Source organism: Mastigoproctus giganteus, chromosome 2, assembly GCF_048544385.1.
Source record: "Mastigoproctus giganteus isolate SK-2022 chromosome 2, ASM4854438v1, whole genome shotgun sequence".
Lineage (NCBI taxonomy): Eukaryota > Metazoa > Arthropoda > Arachnida > Uropygi > Thelyphonidae > Mastigoproctus > Mastigoproctus giganteus.
The window spans coordinates 184,153,281-184,178,781 of NC_143576.1; the positions used below are offsets into that span (position 1 = coordinate 184,153,281).

At 37.1% G+C, this 25,501-nt stretch overlaps 1 protein-coding gene across 2 annotated transcripts in view; it reads right to left on the reverse strand.

Moving 5' to 3' along the window:
- IFT54 (intraflagellar transport 54) overlaps positions 1–25,501 on the reverse strand; it is a 175,633-nt gene that overhangs the window by 21,865 nt on the left and 128,267 nt on the right. For both annotated transcript variants that reach the window (XM_090368840.1, XM_090368839.1), the window contains exons 12-13: positions 9,980–10,025; positions 3,448–3,530 (exon numbers count right to left, since the gene is read on the reverse strand). In XM_090368840.1, coding sequence (XP_090224966.1) covers positions 3,448–3,530; positions 9,980–10,025 — 129 coding nt within the window. The remainder of the gene's footprint in view (positions 1–3,447; positions 3,531–9,979; positions 10,026–25,501) is intronic.

Here is a 25,501-nt window from a genome sequence, read left to right on the forward strand (position 1 = left end):
TGTGCTCAACCCATTCAAGACCTTATACACTTCAATCAGATCACCTCACAGGTGCCTAGTCTCCAGCTGCTGCAATTTTCAGAACTTAAACCTTTCTTGGTAAGAGGACCTCTTCATTCCCCTCACCAATTTTGTTGCCCTTCTCTGTACATGCTCAAGCAACTCTATATCCTTCCTAAACTGAGGCCTCCAGACCTGTATGCAGTACTCAAGGCATGGCCTGACCATTGCCTTATACAAAGGGATAATCACCTCCTTTTCTCTACTAGCAAAATTCCCCATGACCTGCTCTGGCAGGCTGTCTGCATTGCTCAGAAAACTTCATATCTGACTGCACAATTACTCCCAGATCTTTTTTATTTTCTACCACCCTAAGTGTAGTATCACACAGTTGGTACATTTCTCTGGGGTTATTTCTAACCATATGTAGTACTTTGCATTTTTTAAACTTCAGTTGTCACTTCTTAGCCCATCTGCCCAAATTTTCTAGATGCTGTTGCAGTAGCACACTGCCATTACTGTAATTTACAAACTTGTCCAACCTTTTGTATAATCTGCAAACTTGGACATTAAACCTGATATACCTTCACCAATACCATTGATAAATATACAAAACAACAGTGGGCCCAACACCGAACCCCGGGGGACTCCACTAATAACATTAGTCCATGAAGTGCAGCATCCACTGATTACCACTATCTGTCTTCTCCCACTCAACCAACCTTTTATCCATTGTAGCAACTTACCCTTAATACTATACTGCTCTAATTAGTACAGCAGTCTTCCATGTGCAACAGTGTCAAAAGCTTTCCTGAAATCCAAGTATATGATATCAAAATTATTTTTTTGCATCCAGTTCCTTTGTAACCCTAACATAGTATCTAATCAAATTTGTCAGACAAGACTTTCTCTTAACAAATCCATGCTGTGTCTGAATTATTACTGCAGTCTTGGCTAGATGATTCTGCAATACATCTTTAACCAGTGACCCCATTATTTTCCCCAGAATGGAAATTAAACTAACTGGTCTCTAATTACTCACGTCACCCTTAAATCCCCCTTTGTGAATTGGGGATACATTTGCACATCTCCAGTTCGAGGGGAGTTTGGCTGAGTTCAAGGATTTTCTCATAATTATGGCTAAGAGTTTGCTTACTTCCTTTGTTGCCTCAGTTTGCTTACTTCCTTTGTTGCCTCGTTTAATATAACTGGATAGATCCCTTCCACCCCAGGTGCCTTTCTTATGTTTAACTTCAACAAATTTTCCTCCAATTTGCTCTCAGTTATTACAAGGTCATTAAGCACCCTGTTACATTTTTTTAAACTTCTGGCATTTTCCTCCTTCAATAACTCCTCATGTGTGAATGTAGATGCAAAATACTCATTCAGATTATCAGCTATCTGAGAAGGATCATCAAATATCATGCGCACCAATCTGATTCATCCCCTTCCATCTAGATTTTATATGAGTCAGGAAGTCCTTGCTGTTTTTTTTAGTATCCTTTGCCAAAGATTTCTAGTAATCTGCCTTTGTTTGTCTAATCTCCTTTGTGACTTGATTACAGACTAGCTTATATCTTCCATAGGCTTCTGTGTCACCTGATAATTTATATGCATCCCATGCATTTTTCTTATCTGCCACAAGTCACAGTTTATCTGACATCCATTTAGGCCTAAACCTTGAACAATATTTCTTAATCAGTATGAAAAGCCTATTAGCTTCCACGATTAGTTCCTTGAATGCTTCCCTCTTAGAGTTTGCTGTTGGTAACATCATCAGTTGGTCCCATTATATGGAATTTACAAACTGTCTGAGACCATGTAGTCATCTTTATGGGAACAAAAACCCTTCCTTTTACTCTTGATGGTAATTATATCTTTAAGTACATCCCAAATCAGTACAGTGTGATCACTGCCATCTAGTGGTTCCTTATCTGCAAATTCTTAATGCATGAATAATCACTACTGATAACCAGATCAAGACTATTGCACTCTTTGGTTGCCTCTTGAACATGCTGCTGCAGAAAATAATCAACCAATAAATTCACAAAAGTCTTGCTAGTGTGCGAGTGACCAATCTACAAGTTCCAGTCAATATCTGGGAAGTTATAATCCCCCATTATAACATAATCTGATTTACTGGCCCATTCTATTTCTCTGTACAATTTTTCGTTGTACTCATTAGACCTATAACACACTCCTACTCTCATTTTTTCTTTCCCAATGCTTATATCGCACCAAACTGACTCAACATGGCACTACCCATGTATGTTAACTGGATGCACTTCCTTAGATTTTATGTTTTTCTTAATTAACGGCATAACCCCTCTTCCTTCCTATCCTGTCTATCCTTTCTGTACATATTGTACTCCCCAAATTATTATCAACAGAACTGAACCATTCCGATTCCACATAGACAAAGTACCCATCTACTGGAAAGGTTGTTACTGTCTTTTGGAATAATCAAGGGGCAATACATACTTGTAGAGTTTATGGCACATACAACAACAACAATAGGAGTAGCCTTGTAGTGTGGAACAATACAGCATTTCCGATAGATCATTAGATAAAAATCACAGGACACCTCTCAGAGGAGCAGTGCTTCTGCATGACAATGCCAGCCTCACAAGACTTTTCTATGGATTCTGGATGGAAGTATTATGAGCACTCCCCCCCACCCTATAGCTCAGATAGGCTGGTTGGTTGATTGTTTGGAAGTTCAATGACATATTGACAACTGAAGACACAGTGCACCAAAACAAGTGATTAAATCATGTCTATTTTTTATCATTATTTTTCTTTATGGTGGATATGAGCATGTAATACAAAGTGTATCTGTTTTTTAATTATCTGCAACACTGTTGCTAAGGGTGAGATCTCGTTGCAACCTACGCACAGTCATGCAATCTAACTGTTAGAACTGCATAACAGGTCTTACGTCATGGGGAAGCCTTTCCTAAGAAGGAGTGCATCACATGCATCTGTTCAACTCATTATTGGCCCAACTTCTTGTCAGACTAACAGTATTCAAGAATCTTGAATACCTGTAGTCTGGTGCTCTATCTTCAATTTGTCTTGATCTTTGATGAATTTTTACATCAGTAAGAGCTCTGGAAAAAAGTAAACTTTGTTTTGCATTAGTTATACATGCATGTTCTGTAATTTTTTCCAGTGACATTTACTACAAATATGATGCACAAAGTGAACGTAGCTCCAACCTATAACTCTAAAAGAAAACACTATAATCCCAAAATCTTCACTCTGATGCACACAGAAGGAACAGAAGTAGATTCCAAAGCTTTTGTGATATCAAGTTTTGAATTGTATCTGCCTTGATTCTAACAACAGAGCCATTTTATAGAATGCTTATACAGAGTTTGTGTCGTGTTTAACTCATGTGGAGTAATTTAAGAATTTCAATTTTACATAATAATTTAACATACTTACTATTTCAACCCTCTTAGTAGGAATTTGTTGACTGCCACCCTCCAAATCTTTTTTAGTTTCTAAAAGCTGCCTTACAAGACTACCTTCAAAAATAAATAAAACAATAACACATTTTTAATGGAACAAACCAAACATTAAGTCACTAATAATAATCTTTATTGCAATAATAATAATATTACAGAATAGTTTAGGGCTAAACTCTCAGGTTACATAGGGAGTTAACTAGCATACACGTTAGTGCAATTGCATCATTTCTGTACATAGCCAACTATTTTAGTAGTCATAAATTGGCATCATTAAGTATATCTCATATTGTGAATACCTTCACGAGTTGCCATGATATTGCACTACCTCGAATAAGTAATGCTTCACCACAGGAGAAGACCATTGCTACTTATTCTCAGCGGATACCATCACCCATACGTCACTGTTTCGGAGCTTATTGGCTCCTCATCAGTGGGTGGGTAGGTACCCTGGTGTTCCAATGATGACAACCTAGTTGTGAAGTATAACTCCACAATATGAGGAGCCAATAAGCTCCGAAATGGTGCCATATGGGTGATGGCATCTGCCGAGAATAAGTAACAATAGTCTTCTCCTATGGTGAAGCGTTACTTACTTGAGGTAGTGCAATATCATGGTAACTTGTTGTAAAGGTATTCACAATATGAGATATACTTAATGATGCCAATTTATAACTACTAAAGTAGTTGGCTACATTCAGAAATGATGCAATTGCATTAACTTGTACACTAGTTAAGTACCTATGTAACCTGGGGCTTTAGCCCTAAGCTATTCTGTAATCTAAATTACTTCATACCATCAGGCATCACTCATATTGTGGAGTTATACTTCACAACTGGGTTGTCATCACTGCAACACCAGGGTACCTGCCCACCCACTGATGAGGAGCCAATAAGCTCCGAAACGGTGCCATATGGGTGATGGTATCTGCTGAGAATAAGTAACAATAGTCTTCTCCTATGGTGAAGCGTTACTTATGAAATATCATGGCAACTCGTTGTGAAGGTATTCACAATATGAGATATATACTTAATGATGCCAATTTATAACTACTAAAGTAGTTGGCTACATACAGAAATTATGCAATTGCACTAACTTGTACGCGAATAATAATAATATAAATCAATACATGGCAATATTGCCCTTCATGGCCACCAAGCCAGGGATTAACAGTAATACTACATTATAATAATAAATAGAGAACACTAATATATCGAACATAAGGAAATACATATGTGGAAGTACAGCTCAAAACTCAAAGTATAATACAGTTATTTATGCTACAATATATAAAGAAGATATTGGTGGAAACAAATAATTTCATGTAGAAATATAAAACAGGCAACGTTCTTTGCACTGAACAGAAGTAGTTAGTTCATCATTACTCACTGTCATATTAAAAAGTTAGTATGCCATCTTCATATCAGATGGTACTGTTGGCTTGGGGCATTAAGACAAGCTTCAAGGAGAGGGAAGTACAATGCAAGGATGCGGCATCTGTATTCCCTGTCACAAGAGAACTTAAGGTCAACATCCATGGAAGTAGCTGAAAAGGCAGGAACCTATCAGATAGGTGGAGATGCCTGAGATGTGGGCACAGAGTTGAAGTTGCTCTGAGGGAAGGCTGAGGGACTCTCCATGAGAGTCCCTCACCTTCCTTCAGAACTAGAATGATGTTACCGAAATCTCTGTTGAGTTTTGGCTCTTAAAATTGGCCATAAACAAACAAACTTCCTCCATAGCTAAGGACAACTGAAATGGCCAATTCGATTTAAATTCACAGGTTCCCCATTCTGATTAGGGTGAAACGTCTTACCACGACTATCAAAATGATCGTTGGTGAGATTTCGGTAACATCATTCTGGTTCTGAGGGAAGGCTGAGGGACTCTCCATAGTCGTGGTAAGACGTTTCACCCTAATCAGAATGGGGAGCCTGTGAATTTAAATCGAATTGGCCATTTCAGTTATCCTTAGCTGTGGAGGAAGTTTATGTTTGTTTATGGCCCATTTTAAGAGCCAAAACTCAGCAGAAAAAAGTGGCCTGATTGTGCTAGGGGCAGCGGATACCCATACCTCTGCAGCATATAAAAGCAGGGAGCATACTATGGTTTTTATATATTTTTTAATAGTTGTGACTTCATTAATGTAATGTAAATGCTGTTTGGCAATCCATCAGAGTCGAGCTGCCAAAGCGAACAGCTTGTCTATGTGGTTACTGAAGCAGAGCTTAGGATCAAAAACAACCCTAAGATCAGTATGCTTATTAATGATGGGAATAGGAGAATTACACAGTGTTGGCTGAATATAAGGCGTTTTCTTTTTTTCTGGGTTTATTTTTAATCCGAACTGGTTGTGGTAGTTTGCAATTTCCATGAGTGTATTATTGATTGGTGCTGTTATCACAAGAAGATCATCATGTGGAGAAATCGGCGTCAGGAGCCTCATACCATATGTATAACATAAAGTATCATGCCTAGCCTCAACAAGTGGGGAGATAAGTTCTGTAAACTGTAAACAAGAACCCAGCACCACCGTGTGGCATGCCTTGAGAGATACATCGCTCGTATATGTGCCCATGGATAGTAAGCTGGATTATTCTATCTTGAAGGAGTGACATGAGGAACTGTAGAATGTCTCCCTTGATTTGATAGTAGTCTGAAAGTAGCTTCAGCACTGCAAGAACATTTATAGAGTAGAAAGCTGCTTCAAGGTCTACATAGGTGACTGCAAGTTCTGCTTGAGATTCAAATGCAGAGAGGATAGAGCTGGTAGCGGTTAAGAGGTTAGTCACAGTGGATCTATGAGGAAGGGAGTAATGGATTTGAGGAAGCTGATGTGGAAGAAGTTTAGTTAGAATGGGAAGGAGTACCTCCTCAAGGAGTTTTAGAAGACTTAAGGCATTAGAGATTGGCCGGTAATGCTTAAGAAGTGTAGGAGATTGAATTTTGGGTATAGGCTTCACAAGGTAGCAGAATTGTTACATTTAGTTAAGTCTTATTTGGTCACAATATTCTGATGTCTCTCACCACAGAGAGTCAACTAGAACATAATCCTCAAAAGACACATGAAACAAACATCGTGCAATATGGAATGATGCTTTTTGTGATGGCATGCAACAGATATTTAGTATTGATATTAACAAATGACTTTCCAAAAGGCTAAGGTTTTAGGTGTATATTTTGCGCAATTTAATCTTCATCACAAATTTGAAAATGGGATTCTCAATGATCTCTGTCAGGCTAAATCATAACCATAAAAATTAACAACTTTTAGACTAGTATGAAGAAAGTTTAAATGGGTGCAAGGCATTATCCAGTAGAATCATGGACCAAATTGAAAGTGGAAAGCTGGATGACGAAATTTATCTGTGCAGGCTCTTTAAATTAACTGGGAGCAAATTATCTGGGATCTTAAGCAGGAGTCGAAGTCAGTCTATCAGATAACAAAAAGAAATATGTGGAATCTATCACAGGTATTCTTTGTAAGAGGAAACCTCATACCTTTTTAATAGGACTGTAATTCTCTCAACACTCAATCGCAGATGAATGTATTATTATATGAACCCACCCCACGTGCTTAGTCTTAAATAAATCAAATTAAAATAGCTGGTAATCAAAATCATCATGCATTCAATTCTCATATCACACTAAGCGCATCGAGCAGAGCCATGGAAAGTCGGCAGCCACCAACCTCCCAAAAAACCAAACCAAATCGCATGCTACCATGAGAATTGAAAAACAATTGTTGCAAAAAAAATCTTAAAACCACGAAATAAATAAATATTCATCAATTCACAAACAATTTACACATTAAAACTGCTTACAACTTCGTTTAAGTGACCAACTTAATCGGATTGTTACCATGTTACCAAGTACAAAAGCCTTTTGCACTTCTTGTGAACCAGATGAAGAACACAGAAATAAATAAGGTGTTAATGGAATAGATAAGACAGTGTCAAAGCAAGGCATACTAACTTATTCACTCTCTCATCATGGCCCATTTTGATGGAAAGATTCCATCCACTAGCGAAATGTTTCCCATCTAATTACTGAAACACACTAGTATCAACATATGATCTATGCATCTCCAAATGGAAATGCTTGCTTGCTTCAGATGTTTATGTCTAAAGCAAGTATATCTCAGTGGTGGCTAGCCACCACAGCACATAGTTTTTTTTTTTTTTTTTCTTTTAAATTATTGTTTCTTTCAAGTTCTGCTTGCTGACAATAAATATAATGCTCAAATGCAGGTGCTAAAAATATTCTGCAAAAAGCATGCATGAAGTGTAGTGGGGGATGGGTCTTATTAAAAAAAATAATTAAAAATATACATCTCCAATACAAATAAATATTGGATTTTTACAGTTATGTTCATAGAAAATTACAAATAAATATGGCACCATAAAAGTGAGCAATTTTGAATTATTTCTTTTTTTTTTTTTTTTTTTTTACTACAATTGTAAAATGGGGTTACTTATTCTGAGGGCAAGATTACTTCTTGAAGTAAGTAGGTGAGCTTCTTGGAGAGTTAAAATTCAAACAACCATAGCTACTCAAAGCTCCTATTTAATTTCTGTTGGTCCTATTTTAATTAAATTTGGGATGGCACAACAAATCTTTTTACAAAATATCCAAATATAAAATTTAATAAAAATTCATCTAATTGGTTTTTAATTTAGGAACGCTCGATATATGATGACTTAAGATTTTAAAAGTGCAAGTGAAAGAAGCAAATACACACAAATAACAATCTACTCACATAATACTATTGCTGTGTTGAAATAGAAAAATATATTTTGGAATCATACAAAAGTGCACACAGCTTGTTAAGAGACAATTTTTGGATTGTCTCTTAACAAGATTTGGATTTGAATTTTTGGATTTGTGAAGTGAACTGCCAAAGGTAAATGATTGAACCTAATTAAAATGTCTTTTGCCACTTTAGTTCATAAATTCAAACAAGTGTGCTAATGTATGCAAGTGCATTGCATTTCAGGTGTATTAGCAAACAGTAATAATTCATGATTTATAACAATAAAAAAGAGCAAAAAGCAATGACTTTTTTACATGAACTAATAACTTTTTTTTTCTGTGTATCTGTCACATTGTCCATTCATTCCTCCAACCAGCACATGCAAACAAATATAACATCTAGTGCTTCAGCTATGGTAACCTATATGATACGTATGAAAAAAAAAAAAAAAAAAAACAGTAATAATGACTGCTGGATTCCTATTTATCTGATTTAATGGAATTTGAGAAGGCTTGACAAATCATTATAAGAAAAGAGAATATAAAATTTCATGAAAATCCATCCACTGGAATCAAGTTATTACATACAGTCAAAGAAATAATAATCACTGGATTCCTATTGGTCTGATTTCAATGAAATTTGAAATAGCCTGACAAATCTCTCAAAAAATTCAAATATAAAATTTCATGAAAATCCACCTATGAGAGTTGAATTATTACATACATATACACATGGGGGGAAGGGAAATAACAATTGCCAGATTTCTATTTGTCTGACTTTAACGGAATTGGGAATGGCTCGACAGATCTTTAAAAAAAAAAAGGTTGAAATATAAAATTTCATGAAATCTATCCACTAGGATGCTGAGTATTATGTGGTTGGATGTAAGACATGGTGAAGACAATAAGGGCATTATGCATATATGCTAATAAGTCTAAAAACTCAAAAGCACATGCCACAAAGGAAACAAGGTCATCTCAGAAAATTGTGTACTTTCATATGATTCCAAGAATCATTTCTTTCTATTTCAGTGCAATGCAGTGTTATGTGTTCAGATAACTTGAGAATTTTATGATGGTGGTGGGAGAGACAATTTCTATTGATCCTATTTTAATGAAATTTGGGATGGCACAACAAATCTTTTTAAAAATATCCAAATATAAAATTTCATAAAATTCATCCAATTGGCTTTTATATGGATGGACAGATATGAAGATAATAAGCACTTTATGCATTTGAAAATGTGCTTAATAAGCAATAACAATTAACATAAATTGAAAGTATAAACATTCAGTGAATAAATGCTGACAAAAAATTTTAAATAACATACTATTTTATAGTCTGTTAAATTTTAAAACAGACTATTAATACGTTATTTTATTTAAAACTTTTTATTATATTATACCTAGCTTTATTAAATGCATCAAATATGAATTAAAATACAGCAAGTGATTCCTAAAACTATACAAATTAAAATACTGGTTAAAAAAAACAAACAGATCTTAAATGTGTTAACATCAAAAATTCAAGATAATTCAAATTCCTGACAAAATAATGAAATATAAAGATTTATTTATAATAATTTAGATAATTATCATTTTTTAAAATCAATCAGTATAAATTAACTCTTATAAGCAATCCAATTAATTCTGGAGTGTTAGTCTATATAACTATTTCAGACAATTACAAGCAATCTCTAAATACAGTCCAATAAATGATCATGATTTATTGCAAGCCTTTTTCTACCAGACTTACCCTGCTTTTCCATTTCTGTAGGTTCTAATCCTCTTTCCTGGGGTTCCTAAAACAATAAATAAGTATGAAAACAAAGTACATTGCTACCTTTTGTCTGCATTTATTTTTATTCAATAAAAGGGAAAAAACATATACAAAAAACTTATTAATTAGAATTAGATTCATTGTTTGAGAGACTGATTACACCCAAACATCACTTTATGCTAGTGAATGAAACTAATAAGTCAAAGACCATGGGAGTTCATTTGTGCTTCAGAAATATTAAATTCATGTTGCATTACATGGCATTATTGATATTCACCATCTGTTTGTTAGGTGTATGATGATAGTCATCTTTGAGCTCCATAATTAATTCAATCTATGATTAATCCAAGCCTCCCCCCCATTTCAGCGATATATATATATATATATATATATATAGATCACGCACCGGTTTAATGATGGGCATCATCTAAGCTGATAGTAAAAACTACTGTAACTTTCTAATAAATTTTTAGAAGTATATTTTGTTGAATAGGTGATAGTCATTGGTGTGGCAATTGTACAATTCCACTTAAATAACTAATGATGCTGTTTTTTAACATAATACCACCACTAAGGTTCAAATTCTGTCATCTTCCCAAGGAATTCACAAAGAGTTCTGATTATTTGGTACAAGTTTCAGTTGTTTAAGAACAGTTTATTAGTATCAGCATTATTAGTATTAGTGGTGGTAAATGATGCAAGAAAGCAAGCTTATCCAGCATGCATTATAAAATAAAAATCCCACATCACCTGTCCAATAGTTTGTCTAGTTCTGCCTTGAATTTATTCAAATAATCCATTTCCACAAAAACAGGTGGAAGTGTGTTCCAACAATCAACTACCTGCTGGCTGAAGACAAACTTCTGCATATCTATTCTGCAACCATCCTCAATTTGAATTTATGCTCTCTCAAGTGCATAGTCTGAGCAAGAGGAAGAATCCCATCAGTATTGAATTTTCTCAATCCATTCAAAGCCTTAAACAGCTCAATCCGATTACCTCGCAAGGTGCCTAGTCTCTAGATGCTGCAATTTACAGAACTGAAACCTTTCTTGGTAAGAGCAATTGCCTTTCTCTGCACCCTTTCCAGCAGCTGTACTACCTTCCTAAAATGAGGCCTCCAGACCTCTATGTTGTTCTCAAGATGTGGCTTGACCATTGCCTTATACAATGGAATAATGGCCTCCTTTATTAGCAAAATTCCTCTATATCATTGACAAAACCCCATGAGCTGTCCTGGCAACCTATCTGCACTGCTAAGAAACTTCATATCTAACTGCAAATTATGCTCCCCTCTCCAATTTTTTTCATTTTCCACTGCCCTATGTGTAGTACCACACACACAGTTGGTATGTTAATGTGGGATTACTGCAACCCATAGGCAATACCTTGCATGTGTCAATGTTAAACCTCAATTGCATCTCTCAGCCCACCATGCCTAATTTTTCTAGATCTTGTTGCAGTTGCATACCTTGATTACTGTCATTGACCACCCTGCCAACCTTTGTATCATCTGTAAACTTAGCATTAAGCCCAATATACTTTCATCACTAGCATTAATAAATACAGAAAATAACAATGGGCTCAGAACCGAACCCTGGAGGGGGAGAATCCATTAATAACATTAGTCAATGTAGAGTAGTATCCATTGATAACTACTCTCTTTCTTCTCCCACTCAACCATCCCTTTATCCATACCAGTAACTTGCCCTTAGTGCCACACTGCTCCAATTTGCACAGCAGCCTTTTACATCCAACAGTATCAAAAGCTTTCCTAAAATCCAAACATATGATATCAAAATTATTTTTGCATCAAGTTCCTTTGTTACTGCATCACAGTAAGAAAGATACCCAATCAAACTGGTTGGACAAGGTTGCCTCTTAACAAATCTATGCTCTGACTTAACAAATCTATGCTCTTACCTATTCAGTTTTTCAGCAACCTGGGCAAGAGCTCAACAGTGAAACCATCAATATTGAGTGAACCAATATGATTCCATCCCTTTATTTCTAGTGTTTACATAAGGAGTCTTTGTTGTTGACTTTGCCAAAGACTTTTCATAATCTGCCTTAGCTTGTTTAATGCAATGCTTGCTTAGCTTGCATGTGAAGTGCAAAAAATATGAAGGACTTAGATGACCTTATCTTCCAGTTATAAAAATATGGTGCATTTAGTACTTTGAAGGTTGCTGGATTTGTAAATAAAATACAAGTTCAAGGTTGCAGATATTTCATTTGTGCTTGGCACATACAATGTGCAAAATGCACATTGTATGTGCACATCTAATACTTTCTCTATAGAGAGAAAGTATTAGATGTGCATTTCAAAATTAAATGAGTTATAACTGGTCATTTAATTTTGAACTTTATGAGCTATAATATGGAATTAATACGTTTAATTCAGTTAGAGCTGCAGTAAGAGGCAAAATTAGCTAATTGGAAATTGTGACCCTTGCCATGTACACTGTAAAATCATGTGAGAATCATTTAGAGAATAGTAAAATTTTATCTTTAGTAGAAACATTCAGTGTGCAGCTACCATGGTCGTAGCATTAGAGTATGCAACCACTTGCATTCTTCTACCACAGTTGATACCCCAAAATAAAAGTTGAATTTCAGTCTATCTTCCCATTTGCAGATTACAGTGGTGGACAAAAAAAACTGCATCACTTGTGAATTTTGCAAATAATGTTTTGCACTGCATTGTGGGTTGCAGAAATGTCCGAAACACATTTGTTAGATGGGATATATATATCTCTGTGAATGAAATCCAATAAAAAGACTCCACCTAATATACCTAATTGCCATAAATATCTTCCCAAACGCTAAAATGTGTAATTAATGGAAATACAGGCAGTTCCTGCTTTACGAGTTGCAGGTTTACATTTTTTTTCCCCCCTTCAAGTATCAACAAAATCGAAAATATGAACATTAATTGCAAAAAATGAATGTTAAACATTCATAAATACTGCATTTCAAACCACGCGCGTAGCTATACAATACAGTGTACCCTGCTTTACGATATTAATTTTTTACCATTGTATCGTGAAAATATCGTAATGTGAACCCAATAACACATTGTTCTTTGGTAATTTGTTCCACGACCTCGGAAGTTGAAAGTTTCGCTATATAACTCTCTAAAAAGTTGTTTTTATAGTGTAAATTGTATTAGTTACCAATTCAAATCCTTAAAATGCACTACACTTTCATTGTGATCATATGTTCTGTTATAAGAACTAATTTTGAACGGCTTTGTGATATTTTTCTGAAGCACATTTCTGGAGGTCACGACCATAAAACAATAAAAAAATTTGCACTTTACGGTTTATTGGGCTTTTCTGTGAGTACAATATATTATAAATATTGTCTCCATTATTTTCCCTACCGCGGTAGGGAAAATAATGGAGATAATGATTAAGAGTGCAATATGGGATCATTTAAATAGAAATGGAATTCTAAAAGAAATACAGCACAATTCTGTAAAGCGAAAAACATACAAACTGGTTAGCTATTCTGACAGAGTCAGTCAGCGACAAAGATATTTCTTGGCTTAATGCCTAAGAGTATGAAGGAGTGTGCATTACCCATGCATAATTAAACTCCTTCATACTCTTAGGCATTAGCCAAGAAATATCTTTTAGATTAAACTATGCACGCCATCAGGCATCTCTCATATTGTGGAATTATACTTCATAATTGGGTTGTCACTATTGCAACAACAGGTATATGCCCACCCACCGATGAGAAGCCAATAAGCTTTGAAACCGTGACGTCTGGATGGCGGTATCAGCGAAGAGTGAGTAACAATAGTCTTCTCCGTAGGCGAAGCATTACTTATTCAAGGTAATGCAATACCATGGTAACCCATTGTGAAAGTATTCACAATATGAGATATAATTAAAACAATGCATTAAAACTACCTTGGCAGAAGAAATAATGTGTGTGTGTGTGCATTATCCATGCATAATTAAACTCCTTCGTACTCTTAGGCATTTAGCCAAGAAATATCAGTAGAGTAGTTAATGATCAGTGCCAAGCAGTGCTTCTTCGGGGTAACTTAGACTTTTGTTTGTTTGTATTGAGGTTTAGTGGCACATGGACTACGTGGGTCATAATGCACCAATTCATATGGTGTGATGTGTTTCAGAGGTGTTTACTTTGGATTTAAATTGTTCCTTTTAACTTGATTAGTCTGTTGGGTTAGTCTGTTGCTTATGTTTACTTCCTTAGAGGAGGTGGTATAAATTAATAGCTTTAAGGAAGTTGAAAACATCTGTGAAGTCATCTCTATCATTCAAGAGGTCCGTTAGGTTAATGGCGTTGTGTCCTATAAATATTTTTGAAGGCTTGTTTGCGTTCATTTGCATACGTAGGACAGTCTATTAATATGTGTTGAATTGACTGGATAGTGTCACAAGCCTGGCATCGTGGCGATTCTTCTGCTGCCAACAAGAAAGTGCATAATATGGTTATGTCCGATTCTTAGTCTGGCCAGTGCTGTTTCTTCTTTTCTCGACCTTCGTGTGCTAGAAATCCAGTTTTCAATATTCAGCTTTATTTGGTATAATTTGTTTGGAGTTTGCTGATTCCAAGTTTCTTGCCATTGCAATTGGCAAGAAACTTGTAATTGGTATAGGGCACTGATATATCTTCTCCACTCTGTAGTATGGCTTCTTTTGCTGACTTGTCTGCTTCTTCATTTCCAGCAATCCCTGTATGTCCTGGGATTCAGCAGAAAAGTGTATCCTGTTCATTTCTGGCACAGTCAGTTAGTATTTGGCATATGTGCCAAAGGATTGGGTGTATGGATGTACCTATGTTTTGCATGGCTTGTAAGGAACTCAAGGAATCTGTATATATTACACTTCTCATGTAATGCTTATCTTGTATATGAGTTAAGGCTATTTTTATTGCAAATAATTCTGCTGTGTATATACTGCACTCTTTAGGTAGCTGTTGCATTAAAGTGATATCTGGGAACACAGCTGCTGCTCCCACTAAAGTGTGTTTTCGAACCATCTGTGTATATTGGAATATAGTCAGAAAACTGAATTCTGTGCGCTGCATATAACTGTTGGAAGATTATTGCAGGTATCGCTTTTTTATTCCATTTCTGAAAGGAGAAGTCGCATATCTGGATATGCGAATCTCATGGTGGAGGAGTGTGAACTGGCAGGTGTGCTACATTGTCTATATTAAGGTTATGTACTGCTAAAAAGTCTTGCATTCTAATTCCCAGGGGTCAATTTGCTTGTTGGCAATTCTGGTAGATATTTCTGTAATGTGGATCAAAGAAGGTCTCCCAAGTAGGATGTCCAGGCATAGATTTTATTTTAAATGTATAATTCAATGCCAGCTGTTGTCGCCTAAGAGTTAAAGGTGGTTTGTTGGCTTCGGCACAGAGACTATATATGAGAGAGGTACAGAGACTATATTATGATGAACTAGGTCCAGCCATTTCAGAGAGCCATGTTTTCCGTGCTGAATCGTGCACTGGGGCTCCACAGTCCAACTTTGATCTAATTAGCGCTTTGTAGAGGTTTAGTAAGAAATATCTATCTGCTCCCCATATATTGATGAAAGGATTTTTAAGTATGTTCAGGTGTTTTGTACAGCTTTTACATAGCTCCCAGATGTGTTCCACGAATGTGTTTCTTATCTAATATTAGTCCAAGAAATTTTGCTTTTGGCTGTGTTGGTATATTTTGGCCTTCTAATTTTAATTCAGGATCAGGATGAAGATTTCTTTTGTGACAAAAATGTACATATATTGTTTTTCATGTTGACAGTCTGAAACTGTTACCTAGTTACTTATATTGTTGATTGTACATTGCAACTGCTTCTTGATAGTTCTCATGTTCTGTGATTGACTACAGATACTAAAGTCATCAACAAAGTGCATGTGAAACTGAAGGAGGGAGTTGATTTATGATCGAATTAATCTTTATGGCAAACAAAGTGGCACTCAAGACTGAACCCTGTGGGATGCTTTCTTCTTGTTTGTAGATTTTAGAGAAAGAAGTTTGTATTTTGACTTGGAAGGTTCTGTTCATAAGGAAGTTCTGGTTAAACATAGGAAGACTGCCTCTGAGTCCAGCATGGTGCACATCTCTTAGGACCCCATATCTCCAAGTGGTATCGTAAGCTTTCTCAATGTCAAAAAAAACTGTAAACATACATTGTGATCTGATAAATGCATTTATGATGTTGGCTTCTATCCTAACTAGGTGGTCTAGTGTAGACCTGTAACATCTAAAATCACATTGCATGTTTGTGTAGATGTTATTTTCCTCTAAATACCATACCAATCTCTTATTTATCATTTTTTCTAATAATTTTCCTAAACAACTGGTGAGGGCTATTGGTCGATAGTTGCATGGATTGTTTAGGTCTTTGTCAGGTTTAGGAAAAGCTAGTACTACTGCATGGTGCCATGTGCTGAGAAATACATTTTCTTGGAATATTCTTTTATACAGTTTCAACAGATTTTCTAATTCAGTCTTGTTAAGGTGCTTGATCATATCATAATGTATATCATCTGGGCCTACTGCACTTGGCCTGCTGTGAACAAAACTTCGTGCAGTTCATTTATTGTGAATGGCTGATTGTAGGGCTCATTACCTTTTGATTTAAATTTAATCTTATGTTTTTCTGCTTTTTCTTTTTGGATCAGAAATTCCAAATGGTATGAAACTTTCACTGATACTTTTGCAAAGGCCTCACCTAATGTATTTGCAATAACGGTAGGTTCAGTCAAACTAATTCCATCACAGACCAGTATCGGTGACGGCCTATTTCTATATTTACTTGTAATTTTTCTTATTTTATTCTAGACTATACGTGCGTTTGTTGTTTTGTTTAATGTAGATGCAAATTTGGTCCGTGTTGCTCTTGAACTCTGTTTCCTAGTGAATCACGCTGTAGCTTGCATTCTTTTGTACTGAATCAGATTGCCTGTGGTCGGGTATCTGCAAAATCGGTTCCATGCTCTATTTGGTTGTTTTCTTGTTTCAGTGCAACCATGTTTTTGGGCGGTTTGGGAAACGTGATGAAGTCTTTGGGACTGTTAGTTTGCCTGCGTTTTGTATGGTTTCTGTGACATGTGCTAGTGCAACAACTACTGTTTCCTGCTCAATTATATTGGTGTTCAAAACTGCCTTCCTCCTAAATGCTTCCCAATTAGCTTTTTCTATCTTCCAGCAAGGAGTCCTGCTGGTATGATATGGATATTCACTTTCCAGTGTGGAAATTACTGGATAATGATCACTACTAAGAGGATCTTCGAAAACTTCCCAATTAAATGCTGTGTAAAGTGTAGGAGTACATATGTACTCCTACATATGGTAAGGCTATAGTGGTGATCCGAGTTGGAAAACGGAAGTAAGTGTGGTTACCCCTGTTAAGAAGTAAGAGGTTGTGATTATCTAGCAGTTGTTCAATGATGCAGCCTCTTCTGTTGTAGTCTGAGCATCCCCACAAACGGTTATATCCATTCATATCTCCCATCAGACAGATTGGGGGAGGTAGTTGTAGTAATGCATCTAGGTCTTCAGAAGAGACATCATCTCCTGGTGGAATGTATAATGAACATATGGTTAATAGGGACCTTGTTATTGTACAAATTACTACCACCTCTAATCGGCTATTTATATGCACCTGTTGTGTTGGTATTCTGTCATTTACTAATATGGCAACTCCTCCATGTGTTTTACCTTGAGTTAATCCGTCTCTTCTGTACATTGAACAATCCTGAAATTCACGGTATCTTGTTGTTTAAGGTACATTTCCTGAAGACAGATACAGATTGGTGTGTACTGGGTGATCAGATACTGTACATCATCAAAATTAGTGCATAATCCTTGACAGTTCCACTGAATAATTTTCTCCATTATTTATATTTGCTCAGCTCCCTCGAGCAGTTTTCATTGGGCGGTTGTCTTTTGTTTTTCTGTCCTTACTCGACCTCTTTTGGGAAATACTAGTTTTCCGGTATATCCATATCTTCTTCAGCATGGATTTCCAACACTTCATCATTTAACTTTCCTGTTTTCTCAAATTCCATAAATTCGGAGGTAGGTTCATGATTCTTCATTACTCTTACACTGTTGCAAGTTTGGAGAATCTGAGGGGATTGAGATCGGTGTGTTTACTGTTTTCTCATGTTTATCATGTTGCTTTGCTTGGAGTGTTTGACTTGTGGAGAAAAAGATTCATTTGGAGGAAATGAGATTTCAGTTTGACATTCCACTGATATAAATTTAGTTGCTACTTGTGTGTACGTTGTTCTCCTGGTTATAGTTGACTGGACCATTTTTCTTGCTTCTTGGTATGTAATATTGTGGTCCGTTTTGTATTTCTGTATTTATTTTTCTTTTTTCCATCTTTTACATGTTCTAGAGTAGGCAGGATGTTCTCCTTTACAATTTGGACACTTTGGGGTTGGAGCTGGGCAGTCATCAATCTAATGTTCTTTGGATCCACATTTAAGCACATGTCGGTGTATTTCTACATGCAGTCTGTGAGTGTCCATATGTTTGACATTTGAAACAGTACAAGGGATTTGAGATATATGCTTTTACTTGGCAGTTCAAATATCCTGCTTTTAGAGTAGGTAGGATTTTTGGTGTGTTAAATGTCAGGATTAAGGTTTCGATAGGTATTGCTCTACATCTCTCCAAATAGAAATTCGTCTTACATTCGTCACTCCTTGATTTTGGAGTTCGTTGCTGATTTCCTCTTCAGTAACGTGTAAGAGATCCCACTCAGAGATTACACACCGCAAAGAGTTTAAGGTCTTATGGGGGGGGGTGACCACTATTGGTATACCTCCAAAGTTCAATACATTCAGTGACTTTTCTGACTGTCTGATACTGGACGTTTCAACTAACAAATCCCCAGATCGGAGTCGCCTGACTGTTTTTGGTGTTCCGGCTAGTCCTTCCAAGACTTTTTGGATAAAAAATGGGGATTTCCTTCCTAATGTCTCTTCTCCGGTGGAGTAAATGATTAGGAATAAGGTTGTTGGTTTGGAATTGTTTGTCCTTTGCCTTTTGGCATTATTTTCAGGATCTTCAGCAGTTCGATTCTGTGGGATCTTCTCTGAATTCCCTTGGGAAGTATTGACTTTACTACTCATGTTTTGCTGCTCATGTTTTACTACTCATGTTGGAGAGTGTAGCTTCCAACTCCCAGGTTTCTGGACCGTCACGAGGAGGCAAGAGCGGTGCCACCAAGTGACCAAGGAGCGGCAATAAATTAGTAGGGTTGGTGGTTAGTTTGAGAATAAGAAGAAAAAAAAGAAAGGTGACTTTCCTTTCTGATGGTTTGCTGGGTCTTTTTAGCAAAACATACTTATTAAATACTGAAAAATAAAGATCGCTATAAATGTGATAAACTAAATACAATTGAGAAGCACACTATAGAATCACTTTAAATCACTTGATCACTTGGAAAACACTTGGCACTCGGGGCTGGTGACTTAGACTTCAACGATGGTTACAAAAATGGCAGCCTATGTTTTAAAGCAGCAAAACATAAGGCTTAGGGGAATAGCAAACTCAAAAATAGCTCAAACACTTGGTGGTTGGATTAAGAACAGTAGAGGAAAAAAAGGATTTAGGAGATATGACAAAATCAAAGATGAAGTTCAACAATGATTTATTGAACATTTTCCCATAGAGATGGGAGAGGGTCATAATCAACTGTATAAAGCAGTTGTAAGACAACACTTGAAATACTGTGTTCATGTATGGAAACTATACCTAAAAAAATATTGATATAGTTTCTTACGAGGACCCAAAGACATGTAACTCCTATGATGAGCTTGGCAAAAGGACAATCACATAAGGAAAGATTTTGAATATACAGGCCTATACAGCTTAGCAACTACATGCCTTAGAGGAGCCCTAATTGAGGTGAGTGGCTCTGAGAGAAGAATTTAAAATTAATGAGAGTGAAATTTTCACTGTTATGGTTCCAGATTCAGAGATCATTAATGCAAATTATGGGAGAAGAGGTTTTCATGGGATTATAGGAATTTCTCTTTTATTCAGCAAATTGTTAATTCCTGGAATAAGTTACCACTGTGGGTGGCTGAGGTTGACAGTTTGAAGAGTTTCAGAGGTCAACTGGACTTTAGGGAGTTTCAAAGGTCTGCTTTGACTCCCTCTATAAAATAAATTACCTATTTGGTAGTCTATAAAATAAACTACATACTTGACTTCCTCCTCCTACATGAGGGAGTCAGATAGGTAGTTTATTTTATTATTTATTTATTCATTTATTTTGCTTGCTTAGCCTATTTAGGATTGCTTTTACAAGACATTTTTAATTCAGCAGTTCTTTTTCTTAAGTTCATCAATTTGCTTTTCAAAATTTTTCAATTATTAATTGGATTTGATCATGAGTCAGTGCCACTCACTAATGATAACTCTGGAAACTTATATGCCTTTTCTGGCTACTTCTAAACTCTTTTTTAAATAGACCTGTCAAAGTCTATTTAACCTTTAACTAAAGACAGACAATGTGTTTAACAAAGATGGACACTTCAATTTTTTTTTTTTTTTTTTTTTCTTCATTGATAGGCATTAAGTGGAAATTATTTAAATCTTGTCTCCTTTTAGCACTTCTAAATAATAATAAAATGTCGTCATGTCATGTCTGTAAATCTTTAATGTAGGATGGCTCCAGAATGCAAGTCCAACTCCTCCTCTTGACAATAAATTTCAACCATATATCATCAATTTTCACAGGAGGGCACGCAGCCACCTTTTTAGTACATTAATTAATAATATGACAAGACCAGCCTATTACCACCAAGTGATCAATTTCCTATTTTAATACCCTTAATACTCCAGTTTTTTGCCTACGCACAATATCAACACTAAGTGTCAATTTTTTTAAAAGAATCCCACATGCTTTCCGGTTGTTCAGAAGAAGATACCCAACATTGTAGCCTGCAGAGTAGCCTTCCAATGTTAGAACCGAGAGCAAACTGCTTTTTATTTGACTTCTTTTTTTAATTAATATGAAAGGTTACCATAATGGGATATAACTTGGAATCAGTTTAATTATTACCATTTGCAGCAATCAAAAATGGCCCATTTTCCACAGCTGTCATTACCTATTCTTTGCATATTAGCATTAGCATTAGCATTAGTAGGCATTTGATGCAAGAAAGCAAGCTTATGCAGCATCAGCCAAAAAAAAAAAAAAAAAACCCACTTCAACTTCACCCCTTTGTTCGTTCAAAATACCTGTCCAGCTGAGCCTTAAACTTATTTAGGCTATCAACTTCCACTACAAGGGATGAAAGTCTGTTCCACCAACCAACCACCCGCTGGCTAAAGGCAAATTTCCGCACGTCTATCCTTCATCTGTCTTTCCTCAATTTGAATTTATGCCCTCTCAGGTGATTATTCTGAGCTAGAGGAAGAATCCCATCAGCATTGAGCATGCTCAAACCATTCAAGGCTTTATACACCTCTATCAGATCACCTCGCTGGTGCCTAGTCTCCAGACACTGTAATTTGCAAAACTTAAGCCTTTCTTCGTAAGAGCACCCCTTTGTTCCATTCACTAATCTTGTTGCCCTTCTCTGTACTCGTTCCAGCAGCTCTACATCCTTCTTGAAATGAGGCCTCCAGACCTGTATACAGTACTCTAGGTGTGGCCTGACCATTGCCTTATACAAGGGAATAATCACCTCCTTATCCCTGCTGGAAAAATTCCTGTATATCATTGACAATACTCCATGAGCTACTCTTGCAGCCCGTCTGCACTGCTCAGAGAACTTCATATCTGCCTGCACAACCACCCCCAGGTCCCTTTCATTCTCTACCACTGTCAGTGTAGTACCACAGAGTTGATACGTTGCTCTGGGGTTGCTGTTTCCCATGTGTAGTACTTTACATTTGTCAATGTTAAACTTCATTTGCCACCTCTCAGCCCATCTGCTCAACCTTTCCAGATCCTGTTGCAGCAGCATAGCATCAGTAGTGTCCTTAACAACCCTGCCAACCTTTGTATCGTCTGCAAACTTAGACATTAAGCTTGATATACCATCATCAATATCATTTATAAATACAGAAAACAATAATGGACCCAACAATGGGCCCTGAGGGATGCAAAGAAAAACAGCAAAGAGTTCTTTACTTATGTAAACTCTAGAAGGAAGGGGATGAATCAGATTGGTCCACTTGATATCGATGGTTCAACTGTTGATGATCCTGCTCAGGTAGCTAACAAACTAAATGAATATTTTGCATCGACATTCACACATGAGGAGTTATTCAGCAAGGGGAATGCCAGAGGTGTATTCAACTCTAGCAGTAAGCTACAGAATCTTGAAATAACTGGGAGTAAAGTGGAGGAGAAACTGTTGAAGATAAACACAAGAAAGGCACCCGGGGTGGATGGGATCTATCCAGTTATATTAAAGGAGGCAGCAAAGGAAGTAAGCAAACCCTTAGCCATAGTTATGAGAGCTTCCTTGGACTCAGGGGAGGTAGCCATGGACTGGAAATGTGCAAATGTGACCCCAATTCACAAAGGAGGATCAAAGGCTGAAACAAGTAATTATAGACCTGTGAGCTTAACTTCTGTTCCAGGAAAATTAATGGAGGCACTGGTTAAAGAAGCACTGCAGGATCATTTAGACAAGACTTCAGTTATAGCTCAGACACAGCATGGTTTTGTTAAGGGGAAGTCTTGCCTGACCAACTTGATTGGATACTATGATGCAGTCACAAAAGAGCTGGATGCAGGGAATAACTTTGATATTATATACTTGGATCTTAGAAAGGCTTTTGATACTGTTGCACATGGAAGACTGCTACACAAATTGGAGCAGTGTGACATTGGAGGCAAATTGCTGCTATGGATAAAGGGGTGGTTGAGGGGGAGAAGACAGAGAGTGGTAATCAATGGACACTGCTCATCGTGGACTGATGTTATTAGTGGAGTCCCTCAGGGCTCAGTGTTGGGTCCATTGTTGTTTTCTGTATTTATAAATGATATTGATGATGGTATATCAAGCTTAATGTCCAAGTTTGCAGATGATACAAAGGTTGGCAGGGTTGTCAAGGACACTACTGACACTATGCTGCTGCAACAGGATCTGGAAAGGTTGAGCAGATGGGCTGAGAGGTGGCAAATGAAGTTTAACATTGACAAATGTAAAGTACTACACATGGGAAACAGCAACCCCAGAGCAACGTATCAACTCTGTGGTACTACACTGACAGTGGTAGAGAATGAAAGGGACTTGGGGGTGATTGTGCAGGCAGATATGAAGTTCTCTGAGCAGTGCAGACGGGCTGCAAGAGTAGCTCATGGAGTATTGTCAATGATATACAGGAATTTTTCCAGCAGGGATAAGGAGGTGATTATTCCATTGTATAAGGCAATGGTCAGGCCACACCTAGAGTACTGTATACAGGTCTGGAGGCCTCATTTCAAGAAGGATGTAGAGCTGCTGGAACGAGTACAGAGAAGGGCAACAAGATTAGTGAATGGAACAAAGGGGTGCTCTTACGAAGAAAGGCTTAAGTTTTGCAAATTACAGTGTCTGGAGACTAGGCACCAGCGAGGTGATCTGATAGAGGTGTATAAAGCCTTGAATGGTTTAAGCATGCTCAATGCTGATGGGATTCTTCCTCTAGCTCAGAAAAATCACCTGAGAGGGCATAAATTCAAATTGAGGAAAGACAGATGTAGGATAGACGTGCGGAAATTTGCCTTTAGCCAGCGGGTGGTTGGTTGGTGGAACAGACTGCCATCCCTTGTGGTGGAGGTTGATAGCCTAAATAAGTTTAAGGCTCAGCTGGACAGGTATTTTGAACGAACAGAGGGGTGAAGTGGAAGTGGGTTTTTTTTTTTTTTTTTTGGCTGATGCTGCATAAGCTTGCTTTCTTGCATCAAATGCCTCTACTAATGCTAAAACTCAAATTCTCGTAATCTGCCTTCGCCTGCCTAACCTCCTTTGTAACTTGGTTGCATATCAACTTGTATCTATCATAGGCTTCTGTGTCATGTGTTAATTTGTAAGGATCCCATGCATTTTTCTTCTCTGCCATATGACTCATTAGTTCATCTGACATTCATTTTGGCCTAAACCTTGAACAATATTTCTTAGTTGGTATGTAAAGCCTAGTAGCTTCCAAGATAAGTTCTTTGAATGCTTCCCATTTTGAATTTGCTGTTGGTAACATCATCAGTTGGTCCCACTGTATAGAATTTAAATACTGTCTCAGTCCATCGTAGTCGCCTTTACGGAAGCAATAACCCTTCCCTTTACCCCTAATGGTAGTTACCTCTTTGAGTAAATCCCACTTCAGCACACTGTGATCACTGCCACCTAGTGGTTCATTTATCTGCAGATTCTTAATGCATGAAGAATCACTGCTGATAATCAAATCAAGAGTATTACTCCCTCTAGTTGCCTCCCGAACATGCTGATGTAGAAAACAATCATCCAATAAATCCACAAAAAAGCCTTGCTAGTGTGTGAGTGACCAACACACAAATCCCAGTCAATATCTGGGAAATTAAAATCTCCCATTATAAGACTCTCTGATTTACTGGCCCACTCTATTTTCCTGTACAGTTTCTTATTATACTCATCAGAGTCATTAGGCCTATAGCACACTCCTACTCTCAATTTTGATCTCCCAATGCTTATGTCACACCAAACTGACTCAACACTGCACTGTCCAGCGATGTCGACTGGCTTCACTTCCTTGGTTTTTATGTGTTTCTTAACTAATAGCATAACCCCTCCCCCCTTCCTATCCTGTCTATCCTTTCTGTAGACGTTGTACTCCCCAAATTCCAGTTCTGCATCCCTTATATCTGTGTGACACCACGTCTCTGATATCCCAACAATATCTGCCTTTGATGTTTTGAGCAATACCTCAAATTCATCAAATTTATTTACTAAACTCCTAGCATTGGTGTACACGCAAGTATACCTGCACCTGTTTCTATTCTTAGCTACCCTAACAGAACCCATGTGTTTACTTGTACCGCAATGGCTCCCAGCAGTCTCTGAAATATCATGCATCTTGTTTTTCAGGCTTCTGCTCATTCTAATAGAAGCAGTGCAAGAATCTCTTTCACCTCTGCCAGTGGCTACTGTCAATCTATTGGTCTTTGTCTCCCCCCAAGCTAGCAGTTTTCCGACTCATCTAACACTGCCTCGATAGCATCAGCAAATATTCTTGCACCCTTTCTATTTAAGTGTATCCCATCCCTGTAGAAGCAATCTCTCCTGTTAACAAGTACAGTCCAGGCTGAAAAAAATTCTACCCCTTGAGCCTTGCACAATCTTTCCAGGGCCGAATTGATCGACAAGGCTCTCATCATATACTCCCTCCTATCGTGTCTGGGCAGAATTGCAGACACTTTCAATTTCAACCCTAATTCTCGGCTTTTGTTCAACAGTGACCTGTACTTGTTAAGTAATTCTGCCGGTCTCCTATTCTTAATATCATTAGTGCC